General features: G+C 54.9%; 1 protein-coding gene across 1 annotated transcript in view; it reads right to left on the bottom strand.

Annotated features, from left to right (window-relative positions):
* Nucleotides 1-9,836, bottom strand: part of LOC311444518 (beta-2 adrenergic receptor-like) — a 31,373-nt gene extending 21,537 nt beyond the window's left edge. The window contains exon 1 of the mRNA XM_084535731.1: nt 8,648-9,836. Coding sequence (XP_084391857.1) covers nt 8,648-9,821 — 1,174 coding nt within the window. The 5' untranslated portion in view covers nt 9,822-9,836. The remainder of the gene's footprint in view (nt 1-8,647) is intronic.
* Nucleotides 9,837-15,199: the final 5,363 nt, after the last annotated feature.

The following is a 15,199-nucleotide window of genomic DNA, read 5'->3' as shown; positions in this document are numbered from 1 at the left end:
CCAGACCATGCAGAGCATCGATCGAGTCCCTCTCACAACCGGTTGCACCGATTCTGGTAACACAGTCCAGCTCAACAAGGGCACAGAGCATTACACGTCTGCTTGGAAAATCTGTGACCTGATGGCTTACAGCACAGTTGTCTTTCATGTATAGCAAGCTGGCTACAAAGAGGTCCTGCTCGAATCAGGCTGGTTTACATAGAACCACGCAAGGGAAGGCACCGGGTAAGAAGGGTCCAGCACTGCAAACCCCTGGGGAGAGCATCCTACAACCATCCCACATCAACACCTCTCTGTACCGAACTGCTGGGGTGCTACCAGGGTTTTTCCCATCCCAGCACGAGGGAGCTATTGCTCTTTCTCATCTTTAGCTACAAAGCAGTTCGTCCAGCCCTTCCTGCTCAGCAGCTCTGTGCTCCAGCTTTTGAGCCCGACTTGTCTCTACAAAGAAGAGCCCAGACTCGCATGGAGGCATGATATCACTGTAGGATCTGGGTTACCGGGACATGTCACCACAGCCTACAGCCGAGACTGATAGGGATTTATCTCAACATCACTCTGGTGCAGGGCTGCCCGCAGTGCTGGCATGCATCCTACCACAGCCCAGCGGCTGGCAGCAATGCCCTCATCTGGGTGAGACACTGACCTCGAGCGAGGTCCTAGGCTGGAGGGGAGTGGTGACAGCCTATGCCCAGGCCCACCTGAGCAGGACAGCCAGATAAAACAAATGGAGAGTGAGAAAACATCTGAACAGCAGTGACACATTTCCCAGGGCATAGATTTCTACACAGCTCCTCCATCCCCCTCTGCACAGACGTGTTGGGTGCCCCCATCTCTGCTGCATACACAAATATTTCCTTTCTCACCCAGCTTCTACCAGAAAACAAGGAGTATCTCTCCCTGGGCAGTTTGCTTTCAGGGTGCTGCCATCACTGACCCACTGCTGTCCACACCCTGGGACCCCCACCCAGGTGACACCGAGCAGTGTCACATCCCGGTCCTGCCATGCACCCAGCGGGGCTGGCACCATTCACTCCAGCACCAGCATGCTTCAGAGGCAGGATGAGCAATAGGGATTTGGGGGCGATAAGAAATGCTGTTGGCAGCATGGGTTTTGCTTGGTCTAACGGTTACAAAACACGAAATATCAAAACGCAGGCTGTCCCTGCCCAGGGATGAACAAACATTTCTTTCCGCCAGAAAGAGAAAAGATTAAGGAGGGATATTTCACACTCGCATACACTTAAGAGGAAAAAATATTTATATGAAGGAGAAAGGACTTGGCAGGGTTTTCCCAGAGGCCCCGTTTGCTGTTTATGCTTTTCTCAGGACGGGGTTGATGTTGCGGAGCCCAGCGGAGGAGCCCGAGCTCCCCCCTGCTGCCGAGGCGGGGGTGCAAGCGGGGGCTGCACACAGGCTGCCTGCAGGGCTGCTGAGAGATCTCGCCGAGGCTGCTGTTGCCCACGCCTGCAATGAAGTGATGTCTGCGAGGCTGCAGGTAGCTCTGGCAGCAGCTGCCGTGGTTTCCTGATGGCACTCGTTTGGCACGGCTGGGGACCAGAGCCAGGAGGGGGTGAGCACCAACAGTGCTGGGAAGTGGGCGCTGGGCTCTAAGCACCTCTTAGGACCAAGCCCAGGGTGGGACGTGGTGAGAAATGTTCTCCACTCTGAACGTCTTGTTTTAAAAGGGTGCATGGCAGCTCAGGCTCCCACCGAGATACTGAAGGGCTGAGCCCCTTTTCCAAAGCCCTGCAGTTGGCACTGGCTCCTGTTCCTAGCTGGAGCTCTCTATCCCTTGAAAGCACAAAGTTACAAAACCATAAACAATTATAATTTGGGCACCTGCCGTGCTTTGGAAGTGCCTGGTGCAATCCCTCCCTGTCCAAGCTGCACTACGACTCCTGTTCTTGTTTCTGGAAAGGAGAAGCCTTGAAACGTGCAGGGCTTGCACTGGCCTTTGCTGCCAACGCTTTCATCATGGTCTTAAGTGGCATAAAGAACGCAAATACTTGTCATTGCAACATGCGGGGCTGGGATCTTGCTTAACATAAAGCATGCTTTCCTCACCCCACCTGAGGCAGTGAGAGCAGCAGCACGATAGGGCGGGGCAGCAGGTACCAGAGGAACAGGCTGGGGCTAGGATGTTTTTCCAAAGACCTCTCCAGAAGCATTTCCAATCCTAATTAGGGGATAAAGCAACCTGAGACAGGCAGGAGAGAGCCACCACACTGTGCTACTGTCCCCCCGCTCCTGCAGGTCAGAGCATCATTGCTGCTTCACCCCAAGGTCCACACCAGCACAGCTGGAGGTGCTGCAGGGAAGCTTGCTGAGCCAGGACAAAGAAGCCCCAAGAGGTGTGCAGCTCCCGTCGTGGGCACAGTGAGACCTCACCCAGGCAGCTCAGAGGGAGTTTTACGGTCGATCCCTGTATGCACTGCCCATATTTCACATTTCCCATCCCTGTGCTCTGTGCTGGACATCCATGTGCTCCTCCCGGCACTGGGGAAGGCTGGCACCAGAGACCAGCAACAAAGGATTAAAGGCCCAGCTGTCCTCAACCCTGCTTCTTTAGCAGCCCCACTCTGCCACCACATGACTGTGGCTGTTTGAAGTCCAAACAGGCAGCAGAGCAGGTGGATTTTCAAAAAACACTTTACCTACAAGCCCTGGCAGAGGAGATGGAAGCCAGAGAAGCCTTTTCACAGGGCAACGCTGAGCACCCCCAGCTTTCTCAGTGTTTCCAGGTAAGGAGAGCTCACAGCACTGCACAAACGAATGAAATTCTCTGCCACTTGAGGCTCTGTGTGCCTCCCGGACCACACCAGGCAGCTGGGCTTTGTTTTGTGTTTCACAGGAGCCCTGAAGATTCACTGGAAGAGTCTTGGAGAGTATGTAGTAGATACAGCCAGAACAGCTTTAAGCAAGGACACTTGACTACAAGCATACCATAAATACTCTTTATTTAAACACATTTTCAATCAAGAGAACCTGGAATAAATACTCAAACTTCTGAACATACATGTCCTCACCTATGTATCTAGCCAGCACAAAACACCTTTACATTTCCTTGTTTATATACAGATCTATATATCAGTGTATATAGATAATAGATATATACACACATATACATACGTATATCAAAATATATATGCACTTGTGCAAAAGTGACCTTACCAAGGACAGTAAACAAGTAAATATTTCCCAATCCACTCTCACTGGCAATATTGCACTGAAGTTCAGTTGTATGCTCCTGCCATCGGGAGAGCGAGAAAACAGGAGAAAAACTGAAATTGCATGCATGGAGAAGCAGCAAATCCACTTTTATCATGATCAACGACGTTTGTAAGGGCTTGATGCCCCCTGAAATACCAGGCTTGATTCAGCACCCTTACAGACAGCAATCCCAGCAGATACCCACTGCCAAATCCAGGGGGAATCAGGGTTGTGTCCAGCTCTTACAAATAGATCCCATGACACTTACCAGGAGAGATAACCGCCTCCCAAGCTCTGTGTAAACTTGTTTCCAGCGTGCACAGCTCTGTCTAGACCTGGGCTGTGTTACCATGACCCCAGCCGAGCTGGCTGTACTTTGTTCTGTGGCAGGCAAACAGCCTCAGCACTGCAGCTGAGGGTGCAAGGGGCAGCAGTTGTGTGCCCCAGGGTCTGCCTGAACCACCAGCTGCAGCTCAGACCCCAAGGAACAGCTGTAGAGCATCTCTCAAGAGGCAGAAATGGGCAAAACATTCACTGCCCTGCTCTGCAATATCATGAAAAGCACCTACAGGTTAGCTTGGGTGCCCCTGCAGCTGGAGACAGGGGAGGAATGTCAGTGATAGGAGGGTGTAGCTACCCCAGCTGCCAAACGGGGATGTGTGTTCACTGCAAAACGTTCTCTTTGCCTCCAAAAAAGAAAGGTTAGGGCTAATGCTCACTTTCAAGCAGCTCCAATAAAAGGCTAACCGGGGGAAGATGTGCTCAGCTCTCAGAAAGAGCCAAGCTCTCACACTGAAAGAGACTTTGTTGACAGGGAGATGCCCAACAGTGGCTGTAGTCCTATTCCTGGTCCTGGGAAGCCAAGCACAAGTGCAAAAACAGTGATGAAAGGAACCTTAATCCTTGCAAAACACTGGTCTCGGGGAGCCAGGGGTCACAGCACCTCTCTGCCGAGCACAACATCCAAGGCCAGGGTGGTTTTTCAAAACAGCTCTTGCTGATCTAAACCTGAAGCACCGCCCCTGGATACTATGCACACTGCAAACACCAAGCACAGGCACACAGCTTGGACAAGTTCGCAAATTCACAAAAGACGTGGGTCAGATGAAGTACAAAGTGCTTCCCCCGGGCTGGATGCTCCTACAAATGGCTGGGGAAGGGGCAGCCCCCCTGGCTCCCCATTCCCACTCTCCCTGTCCTGGGACACAGCCAGGCTGCTGAGGAAACCTTTGCCTCCCTGCCGCTTTTGAAGGGGTGGCACTTTGTATCTGCTGACAGAGAGCAGAGAAGGGAACGTGGAAGGCAGGACGTCCTCCCCCCGCCAGAGGAATGAACATGCTCATAAACTCATCTCCTTGGGAAATGGATTCATCATACCAGTTAACACAAACACGCAGAGGCAGGGGACTGGCAAAGGGAGGGGAGGAAAGCCTTTCCCTGAGCCAGTGCGGGTGATTTGGGCTCCTGGCAGCTGAGCATTGTAATATCAGAAGGGCAAGAGATGCTGGGAGCGAGACTGCACTGCTGTTTACTCCTAGCCAGCCCTGTCAATGCCCTCCCCCCCTACAGCAAAAACATGTCCCTTATAGTAAATAAATACATAAATAAGCCCTTTGAAAAGCACAGTGGCCGTGACGTGGCAGGGCTGAAGAGCACGGCGTGTGCCTGCTCGCACACCCACTCCGCAGGAGCGGGGCTCTCCTTTCTGCACTACTAAGCCCTGGCCTATTTTCAAACATTTGGGAGGATTTGGTAACTTAAGTCTCTTCTCTCCCTCCCTGCTGTACCCAGCGCCTGGGCAGTGCCCTCAGGCAGGGCTCCCACGCTGTCCTCAACCAGAGGAGAAGCCCACATGGTCCGGACCTGACTCCGCAGGCTCCATGAGCCACCCAGCACCCCACAGATTTGCAGACCCCACCAGGCAGAGATCTGTGCCCAGCCTGCTCCCCCTGTGCTGCTCCCCTTGCACAGCAGATTGTATTTCAAGACCTAGGCTTCCCTGAAAGTGAAAGGTCTCCAGGAATGCTCCCAAGAGGCAAAGGACCAACAGAACTCACGACACTCTGCCTGCTGTGCTGGATGAAGCCAAGACAACTCCTGATGTGGAAGCTGCAGCTGCCAGAGCAGGGCCACTCGCAGCAAGGACAGGATTTTTAACACAAAAGCTGCATTTGTGACACTCATCCTGAGCAAGACGTTAAAAGCAGTAACAACCTGTCTGACTGCAGCTGAAAGGGTGAACGTACCGCAGTGCAAAGCTCCAGTCTGTGGAGCCTGCCCGTGTCCTGCACCATTTGTAAGGTACAAACCAGCAGCACTGAAGGCAGCCTGGTCAGTTTGCAGTTAGAATTGGGTATTTCAGCACAGTGACTGTCCTCTAATGAAGTCACTGCTGTGTTTTCTCAGTTGTACTTAACCTGAGTCAACCCTCTGCTTGTGTAAATCCCAAGTACCCTAAAATCACTGTAAGCGGTTCATGTCTGGACTTAAATGTTCTATTTTTGAATGCCTAGCATACATCTATAAAATTCTTTTTATTACAAAATATTTTAATAGGCAAAAGGATTCCTTTATACAGCTTATCTTTGCAACCCTGGAACAGGAAAGGTTTGTCATGTTTGGCTTTGCTCGTGCCACAATATTTTGTCCTCAATTATTTCTCTTTTGGTTCCCGCTGCCTCCAGAACTGAGCAGTTTATATTGTACCTGTTTCCCTAGTGTTGCCTTAGAGGAACGAAATCAGTTCTTTAACACTCAGACCACGTTGCAAGCCTGAGGTTTCCTAACACTGCAACTGAGCACTGCAATACAGAGATCAGACAGATGTCCCCTGTCCCTTCCACCTCTGTGTGCTGGGCACTGCACGGGTTCTGCAGCTAGCCATCGCTCGTCTCTCAGCTCTGGCCACGTACAGCACCATCTGATCTGTGAATATAACCAGCCGGGCAAGCAGAGTAATTATTTGGACAATAAAATCCTGGTCCACAACACATGCTATTGAAATGCAAACAGTAATTAATAATGGTAAAAATACGCAGAGCCACTGAGACGTGGGCACCGGGTTTCTCCCGGCCCTGCCTTGGCACGGGACCTCCTCCCGCTGCGCTCCTGCTACAGCCTGCATTTCCCCAGATTTACGACGGGGGAAATCGATCATGACAATCAAGAGGTTAATTTTCACTTCCCCCAGAGCGCTACATGACAATCATGAGCTGCACTGAACTGAGTGTGCCTCTAACCCACGCGGGGCACCTACACCGACCCCGCAGCACAGGGCCTTTCCTTTCAGCCCTGGTACAGTAGGAAACCAGAAGCACCTGACCCCGCACAGCCCGTTAATGTGTCCTGTTAATGTGTATCTGAGGAGCAAATGTTTTTGCAGACCGGGGGCCTCCTCCTCCCAGCAGTCACACACCATACTGTGCCATCACGCCCCTCGTTTGCTCAGGTGGCTCACAGTGTGATTTCAAAGCTGAACTTGCTTTAAAAGCTGAACGCAAGGGAGTCGGGGTGTGCTGGGGCACTGCTGATGGCCTCACCAAGGAGGGCACGGGCAGGCACGGCGTAAGTGTTGGCAGCGAGAGGCTGGAGGGATGAGCGCTCTTGGGCACATGCCCTGCCTCTGTGTACTGAGAGCTGGAAAGGCTGCAACGGAGCTGAGCCAGCACCCATCACAGCACCAGAAAAGGATTGGGCTGTTACAGCTCTTCGCCCTTCCCAGCACCCTTTCCAAGCAGGATCGGGACCGCTTTGGGAAAGATAGAAGGGAGCACCGGGAGATCCCATACCCCTTCCCCACAAAAGCCGTGTGGGGCTTTATCACGAGGAGTGCTGAGAGCTCACAGATGAGCCTGCTGCTGCCCTGCACCTTGCAGCACCTCTCCTGCCCCACACTGTCCCTACAGGGGTGATTTCCCCCTCCAGTGCTCCCTGGGGCTGCCTGTTTGGGTGCCAGTGCTCGGGGCAAGTCCTTCCCAGGGTTGCAAAGGGAGCCGTGGTCACAGAGGGACTGCAGAGGTGGGCAGGCAGAAATCCCACTCCCTCCCTGGCCAACCCAGGACAGCACAAGCTGCTTCCTTGCAGCACTGTCCCCCCTGCAACAGCTCAACCAAAACCCCCGGCGCTCAGGGCAGGTGCCTGGAACTGCATGGGGAGGAGAAGAGCCCCCCACATGCAGTGCCTGAGCATCCCTCCCACAGGATACCACAGCGTGCCGATCTATTTCTCCTCCATCTCCCCCAAGTTTTTTTTTGGAAGACACCACACTTTCACTTCCTCCTCCGGTCCCCCCCTTTCAAACAGCAGTTGAGGGTGAAGGCAAGGAGGGAGCCCCATTTTCCCAGCCCTGTTGCTGCTCTCCTCCAGTTTGGGGCTGTCTAAGAAGCCCTCAGCAGCACAGCCCAGCACAGCCCCTGCCCTGTCCCATCCCACAGCCTGCACCTGCCCGCTCCTGTCTGCGTGCCCCTGACAGCTCCGTGCACCCGCCGCCAAGTTTTGCAACCCGGGAACAAAATGCAAAGCCTGCTGCAAGGGGAAAAAAACCCTTAACAAACAAACAAACCTAAAGCCATCCCACGGCCAGAGCTGTGCTTCCAGTCTGTCAGCCCTCTGCGACAAAGTACGGAAGCCCTCCTCCCTGCCCACCTCCTCGGGCTCTCATTTGAGACCTGAAGTTAAACAAGCAGGGCAGTTAAAAGCTTTTGCTGGAGTCTACAAAAGGTCGGTCTGTGACTGTGACAGCATCTCACCCAGCTTCCCAGTACCACAGTCTTGAGCCCCACAGTCACAGTCCCACATTCTGGGCAAAGAGTCCGTTTATTTCTATCATTATTTCAGCAAAAACTCCTACAGCACTTGGCAGAAGATGCATTCGTTATTTCTGGGAGTTGTTTAAACTGTCCCACGGACAGCAGTAGCTGCGGGTCAGACACAGCTGACCGGGTTACACACAGCCCTGGTCCTAAGTACCCCTTCCATGGGGAATTAGGCACAGGGTGCCCTCTCTGCTGGGCTGGGCAGCGCTGGGAGCACAGGGCTCCTCTAGCAGCCACCCGGCCGCTCACACTCTGGCCATGAGGTAGTTCAACATCAGACACCGTCAGGAAGTTCAATTCCTCCTGGGACGAGCTTTCTGCACAGCCTTAAAATACCACACACCCCCCTCCGCTCCCCCCAGCTCAAGGGACCTAAATAGGTTTCTTCTGCGAGCAGCCAGCCTGCCCGAGCCTCCCCGGGGCAGCCTCCCACCTGCCTGCAGAAGGTTTGCTGAGTTTTAGGTTTCTTGCAGCCTCTGGGTTTTAGGGGTGCTTTAGATGAGGATCGATATTATTCTTGGGGGTTTTGTTTCTCCTTACAGAGGGAAAGGCTCATCTTTATAACCAGCGTGCCACACCAGAGCCCATCGCGTCTCGAAGCTACCCGCTAGGCACAGTACCTTTGCAGTGCAAAAAGCCCTCGGGGTTAGGGAAGGAGCCCTCTTCACAGAGCAGCTCACAGGTTTTATCCGGTGCCAGGGGGTAGCCGTTGTCCTCCTCGTTGTAGTCGCTCCTGCCGTTGCTGTTTGAGTAGCCGTTGGCATACATCTTCAGGGCAGACCTGCGGAGGCACAGGAGCTCCTGGAAGGCATACCTGAAGTCCGGGCTGCGGCAGTAGATCAAAGGGTTGAAGGCAGAGTTGACGTAGCCCAGCCAGTTCAAGAGGATGTACACGTACTTGGGTATGATGTCGTCCTGGATGACATGCACGATGTTGACGATGAAGAAGGGCAGCCAGCACAGTGTGAAGGTGCCCATGATGATGCCCAGGGTCTTCAGGGCTTTGTGCTCCTTCAGGAAGAACTTGGAGGAACGGCGGTGCCCAGCTCGCCCGTTCTGGTCCTGCTCCTTGTTCTGGGTGTGAAATCTCCCCTCACTCTTGTCTATCTTCTGCAGCTGCTTCTTGGCCACCTGGAAGACCCTGGCGTACACAAATACCATGACCACGAGTGGCAGGTAGAAGGAGATGATGGAGGAAGCAATAGCGTAGGCTTGGTTGGTGAAGAAGTCACAGCATGTGTCCTTCTCATAGCAGAGGATGGCCTCGACACGGTCTGCCCGGTACCAGTGCATCTGGATGGGCAGGAAGGAGGTGAGGGCTGACACCACCCACACCACCAAGATGACCACGCGTGCCTTGCTCTTGGTCAGCAGGCACTGATACTTGAATGGGGAGGTGATGGCGAAGTACCGGTCCACAGCAATGACGCAGAGGGTCTCGATGCTGGCCGTGACACAGAGCACATCCAGGGATGTCCAGAACTCGCACCAGAAGTTCCCAAACTTCCACATCTCCATGATGATGTGGCTGGCGCCGAAGGGCACCACGGCCAGCCCCATCACCAGGTCAGCGCAGGCCAGCGAGGTGATGAAGTAGTTGGTGACAGTCTGCAGGCGCTGAAACCGGGCGATGGCCGTGATCACCAGCACGTTACCGAAGACGATGGCCAGCACGATGAGCGACATGAGGATCCCCATGCCCACCATCCACACGTCCCGCGACACCGTGGGGTCTGTGGCGCTCTGGTTGGTGCTGCCGTTGCCACTGGGCAGCTCGGTGCCCGCCACCCCCATGACACCCCCCCCAACGACCCACCCCTCTCCCCGGGCAGGCTGCGGGGGCTTTTCCCTAGGGCTGTGCCGCCGCGGGGCTGCTCATAGGGGACAGCAGGTGCGGGACGGGCTGGGTGCCGGGGTGCGCTGCGGTGCGGTGCTGTGCGCGCTGCGCCCCGGTGCGCTCCGCTCCCTCCCCGCCGCTCCGCGCCGCGCCCGCCCGACTGCCCCGCGCCCCTCCGGCGCCGCCGAATTTATAGCGGCCCCCGCCGTGACATCAGCCCCGCCGCAGCCAATAGCAGCCCGCGCCGCGCCTCCTCGCGCGCACCTCGCGCCCCCCCAGGTCCCCACTCCGGTCCGCCCCCGGCCCCACGCGTGTCCCCGCCCCGCGCGCGCACCCGGGGGTCCCCCGCGTGGGGCGGCCCCGAGGTGCCCCCTGCTTGTCCCGCGGCTGCTCGCGGCCCCGTGGTGGCCCCGCGCTGCCCCGTAGTGGCCCCGCGCCGCCCCGTGGGGGCCCCACGCCCACGCGTGCTCCTTGCCGCCGGGTGGCCCTGTGCTTCCCGCCCCTACGCGCTCCCAGCCCTGTCCCCGTGCCTGACACCCACGGGTGCCACGCACCACGGGCGCTCCCTGCCTCGGGGTGTCCCCACACCCCTTGCCCCACTCGTGTTCCACGCCACCCGGGGGTCCCCACAGTCCACCCGTGTGCCCCGTGTGCTCCCCGAGCTGGGCTGTTCCCAGGCCAAGTGGCACCAGGAGGGTCCCCACGGTGCTCTCAAAAACTGTGTCCTCAGCTGGGCACGGGGGTCTGGCCCCCCTGAGAGCCCCCACCCGCCTGGTGATGCTCTGTGCCAGGGTGGCACCAGGTCCTTCAGCCCTCCCAGCACCCAGCCCAGCACCGCAGCCCTACAACCGAGGTATTTGGGGTCACATCTGAGCGCTGGAGCTGCAGCCTGGCCCCAAAAACCCAGGGCTGGCTAAGGGCACAGGGGCTGTGCGACTGCTGCGCGCTGTGCTCTGCCACGCTGCAGCCAGGCATGTGTTTAACCCCGGCCACCATCACAAGTATTTCCCTCCAAAGCAAACAAATTTGCTAAATAAGGACTAAGGAATCCTGCAAACTTCCTTTCAACCCAACAACAGATAATGTTGCCACTGGAGTTTCATTTCTGCCCATCGCTCCTCACTGAAATCTCCCCCCCTGGTGCTGCTCTCCCGCAGACTCTTCCTGCTGCCTGCAGGCCCTGGGGGCTTTCAGAGGTGCCAGCGGGGCCCGAGGGCTGTGCTTGGCACTGCTGCCAGCCCTGTGCCACAGAAAGGGAGAAGAGAAAGCATCGCCTCCACATTTACCCCCTGCTACCAGCTGCACCAGCAGCGGCTGCAGCTCAGCAACCTGGCTGCCGCACTGGGCTAGCAGCAAGGCAGGGAGGGTGGCTGCTGCCTCTGTTAGCAATTAAGCAGTTACTGCTGCTGAATCTTGATCGAAATGCGTCGGCCGCCAGGGTCTGAAGGGGTTCTGTGAGGCTCCCTCACTTTTTTCCAGAGGAGCGCAGCGCTGCGGTGCCAAGCAGCCCTCCCTCAGGCCCGCTAGGTGTCCGTGGCTTCGCGCCGCCTCAGCCCGGGCTATTTATAGAGGAGAGCCGGGTGGAGGAGAGGAAGTTTTGTGGTTTAAGACAGAGGGGCAAACGAGGTGTTGGAATCAGGAAATAAGATGAGAGGCAGTTTTAGCAGTGTGAGCGCTCTGTCTCGGCAGGGATCTGCCTTAACTAGTGGCTTCCCACGCGCCGCTTCTGCGTCTGCACGCTCCTGAGGTTTTAAAAGTGAAGAGAGGAGAGCAGAGCATCGCAGGCACCTCTTCCCACGGCAGGCAGGTGCAGGCTTCAGGAAATGGGTGTTCGGGGGAGCCAAGTGTTCAGGGGAACACTGATGACCGCAGCTAATTACCACGAGTTTCCACTGCCTGCTACTGAGATAAACAGGCTGTACGTTCACGCAGGAGGTACAACTGTAACCAGCTGCTGTACGCCTGTAGCTCTCCTTTGGCTTTCACGGACTTTGCAGCAGCTGAGGGTGAGGTCTGCACACAAATGCAGGCTGGTTCAGCACCTGCTGGGTGCCCTGCCTGCACCCCGCTCCCTGCACGCAGGTCCCCGCGCACCCTCAGGGGCCAGCAGCACGCACCTTGCAGGGGATGAAAAACAAGAAACTGCTGGGAAAATGAAGGTATGGATCAGGTGCGGTGTTAGGGGAGCAGAGCAGGGAAGGAGAAGTGGGAGGTGTGGGAGCTACATGTCGTACTCAGCTCACTGTTCAACCCTCTTTTTAAAGACCTGATCAGAAAACGCTAGCATAAGATCCAGGCAAGCTTCTGGTAAGAACCTGGCAGGTGTGCTGGGCTCTTTCTTGTGGGTTATGCTAACTTCTGGGGATGCTCTAATGCTAAATCAAAGCTTTCAGAAAGCATTGGCTTTCTATCCTAACAGATGTGCCAATGCTCATCCTCGCAAGAAGCACTGAGTCTTGAAAGGAGGAGAAGCAAGTTTGGGAACTTAGTACAAAATACACTAACTCTGGGGCAGTCAAAGCTCAGTTCTGTCCTGCACGTCCCTGGTAACAGTCCCACATCCTCTCCCAGAACAGTCCCACATCCTCTCCCAGAGCCTGCCTCAGCTCTCAGAAAATTTCCGTGGCCCAGGATGCAGAAATCAGCAAGCCCAGCTTATATGTCAGTATTTTGTCTTTGTTGTGCTATACTCAGAGAGGCCTGAACCTCTTGTGGTTAGTGGGGTGTGGTGGAGGAAGCACAGAAAAGCCGAATTTTCTTCCTCGATTCCACAGCTCTCTGCTTGCTTTGGGTCTTTGCTCACCTATGTGAGGTGTGTTGGGGTGTCCCCATGGCATGAGCTGATTCCAACCACTGGCTAAGCAGCCGTGACCCACAGCAAGTGCAGTAGTGAGCACGGGTTCAAAACAGAGGCAGGAATTTACCCCACATAAAAAAAAAATATATAATCATCATCATGACCCAAAGCGTGGGTTGCTTTTGTGGCTCGCCTGCCTTTATTTGTGCTTTTGAGTAGTTGTTACCTTCTAGCATGTTCAAGGCTTCCTATTCAAACAGAAATAACACCAAACCTCAGAACAAAGGTCAAGAGGAGAAGAAAGTTTGCATTTCTCACACTGCCCAAAGTGCTGGGGCTCTGCCCGCTACCAAATGTCTCCTTCTGGGCATCCTGGGCTTGCAGGGTGGCAAAGCCAGGCACGCCTCATTTATTTTGTGCAGCACAGCTCCACCACGGACCCTGCTGCTCTGCCATCAGGCCAATCTTTTCTCTTCTTATAATTGGATGTGTGCTCCCTCCTTGCTGGGTGACATTTGAAGAACGGCCCGTGGGATCAATGAGAAAGGCAGGACTGGTAGGAAGAGGTAATCACTTTTATTAGCCCAACTGACATAAATTGGGAAAAATCAGCCAGGCTTTGGGGTGTGAGAGACCTTCCTCGGGACCATGACTAGCTGGGATGCTGCCCTCACCCCTCATTCCCAGATGCTTATCACAGGCAGGAATGCAGGAAGCACCCTGACAGAAAGCAGCTGTTCAGAGCAGGCCCTGGGCTTGCAAAACCACCAAAAACAGCATGCAAATAGCCCCGAGGTGTTCCTCCTCGTGTGGCTACTGCTTACCACCAGCTCTGCCACCGGTGACCTGGTGCCAGGGCCACCCGTGCCCAGCAGCATGGAGCAGCCAGGGGACAACCGCTGGAGAGGCTCTGCTCTGCCCAATTTTCTGCTGCATTTGTTCACACGTGTCTGGCTTTGGGTCTCCAGGGGGTTTTGGCTTCCTAATTCTGCTTTGGACACAGCGACTTGGCAGGAGTCAGGGAGCTTTTGTCAGGTTGGCCGTGGTGGCATCCGTGTGCTCCCGAGTTCCTTTCCTCTCCCGCTCTTCAGTCCATGAGGGGGAGCCACCTCTGATTCCCAGCTCCTGGTTACTCTCCTCTCTGTTATTTTGGAACAGCAGTGCGATTAGAAACAAGGATTTGAGCAATAAAGTGATTTTTTTGTTTGCTTGTTTCTCTCTCAGGTCTCCCTGCAGGGGCTGGTGGGAGCCCAGGTGCAGCTCCTTGCTCGGTGAGCAGTGAGCAGAATCACAGGGCTGCCTTTTGGGAAAAATTCCTGCTTCGTTTCCTTGGGGAAGATGCTGCCACCCCCACGGCACCCAGACACCCAGCCCTGGCACCCACCAAGGGCCGTGTCCACCTCGAATTGTGGAAGGAGGCAGCGGAGAGGCTGTTGTCCACACTGGGGTCTGCAGGATGGCACCCGAGGGCTCTGCCCTCCTGCTCTGACCCAGTAGCATCCCTCACGCTGCCACAGGTGCCGTTTCTGTCACAGAGTGCCAGTCCCCGCATCCTCTTTGTGAAGGTGCTGTGGGGCTGGGGAGGGGCACTGCAGGACACCCTGTGCTGCTCCGTGCATCTCCCAGGGCGTCTGGATGTCACGGCTGCCAACCTCTGCAGCCCTGGCATTTGCAGGGAGATAGTAATTGCCCTTTTTTTAGACTAGACTAAATAAAAAAGAAACTGCTGCATATGAGCAATGACCCCAGTGAAAACGGAGGTGCTTAATTTGGAACGTGACACTGCTGGAGCAGCTGAGCACAAACGATTCATCGTCTCTGGGCCAAACACCAAACTGTTTGTACAGCAGTACCGGTGGTGGATACAGGCTATGGAATGGCAGCAGGAGAAACAGAAGAGACCACTGGAATAACAGTTAGAGATAAAAGATTGTTATCAAGACTTTTTTTTCTTCTCATCATGGCTCCCCATCGATGAGGGTCTACAGTGATCCTCAAGTGAGTCCTGGTCCTGGGGATAATGGTCCCTGCTTGAAATAGGGCCAGGACTTCACCTCTTATTCCTAATTTTAGAAGCCTACTTCATGAGCTTTTAGGAAAGGGAACTCTGTGTGCCGGAATATGTGCCCAATTCGACTGAGTCCAAGAGGAAATTTGTTTTTCCTGAGAGCTTTCTTATCAAATCTGCTCCAAATCAAAACCAAAACAGCCCGTGTGGCTGCTGGTCAGAGCAAGCTTTCCCTCAGCTTTCAGGGATGGTTCAGAGGTGGCTTTGGGATTCCAGCACCAATGTGCTGCTGCGGGTGGCACAGCCTCTGTGACTGCTGTGTGCAAGCTCTGGAGCTGAAACATCAGCAAGGAGGAGAAGGAAAAGCTGCAGTGCTTGGCATTTGGTTCCTACATCACATAGACCTTTTCAGTAAATGGACCTTTAACTTAATATTTCCATGCAGTGAGGCAAAACTAATTCATCCTTATTCCTCCATGCATCTGAAGAGGACATCCACTAATGTCTGTGCCAGGTCTTTTGGAGCAAAC

This window comes from Aythya ferina (assembly GCF_964211825.1).
Source record: "Aythya ferina genome assembly, chromosome: 14".
NCBI classification, from domain to species: Eukaryota; Metazoa; Chordata; class Aves; order Anseriformes; family Anatidae; genus Aythya; species Aythya ferina.
This window is presented reverse-complemented; position numbering and strand designations above follow the sequence as displayed.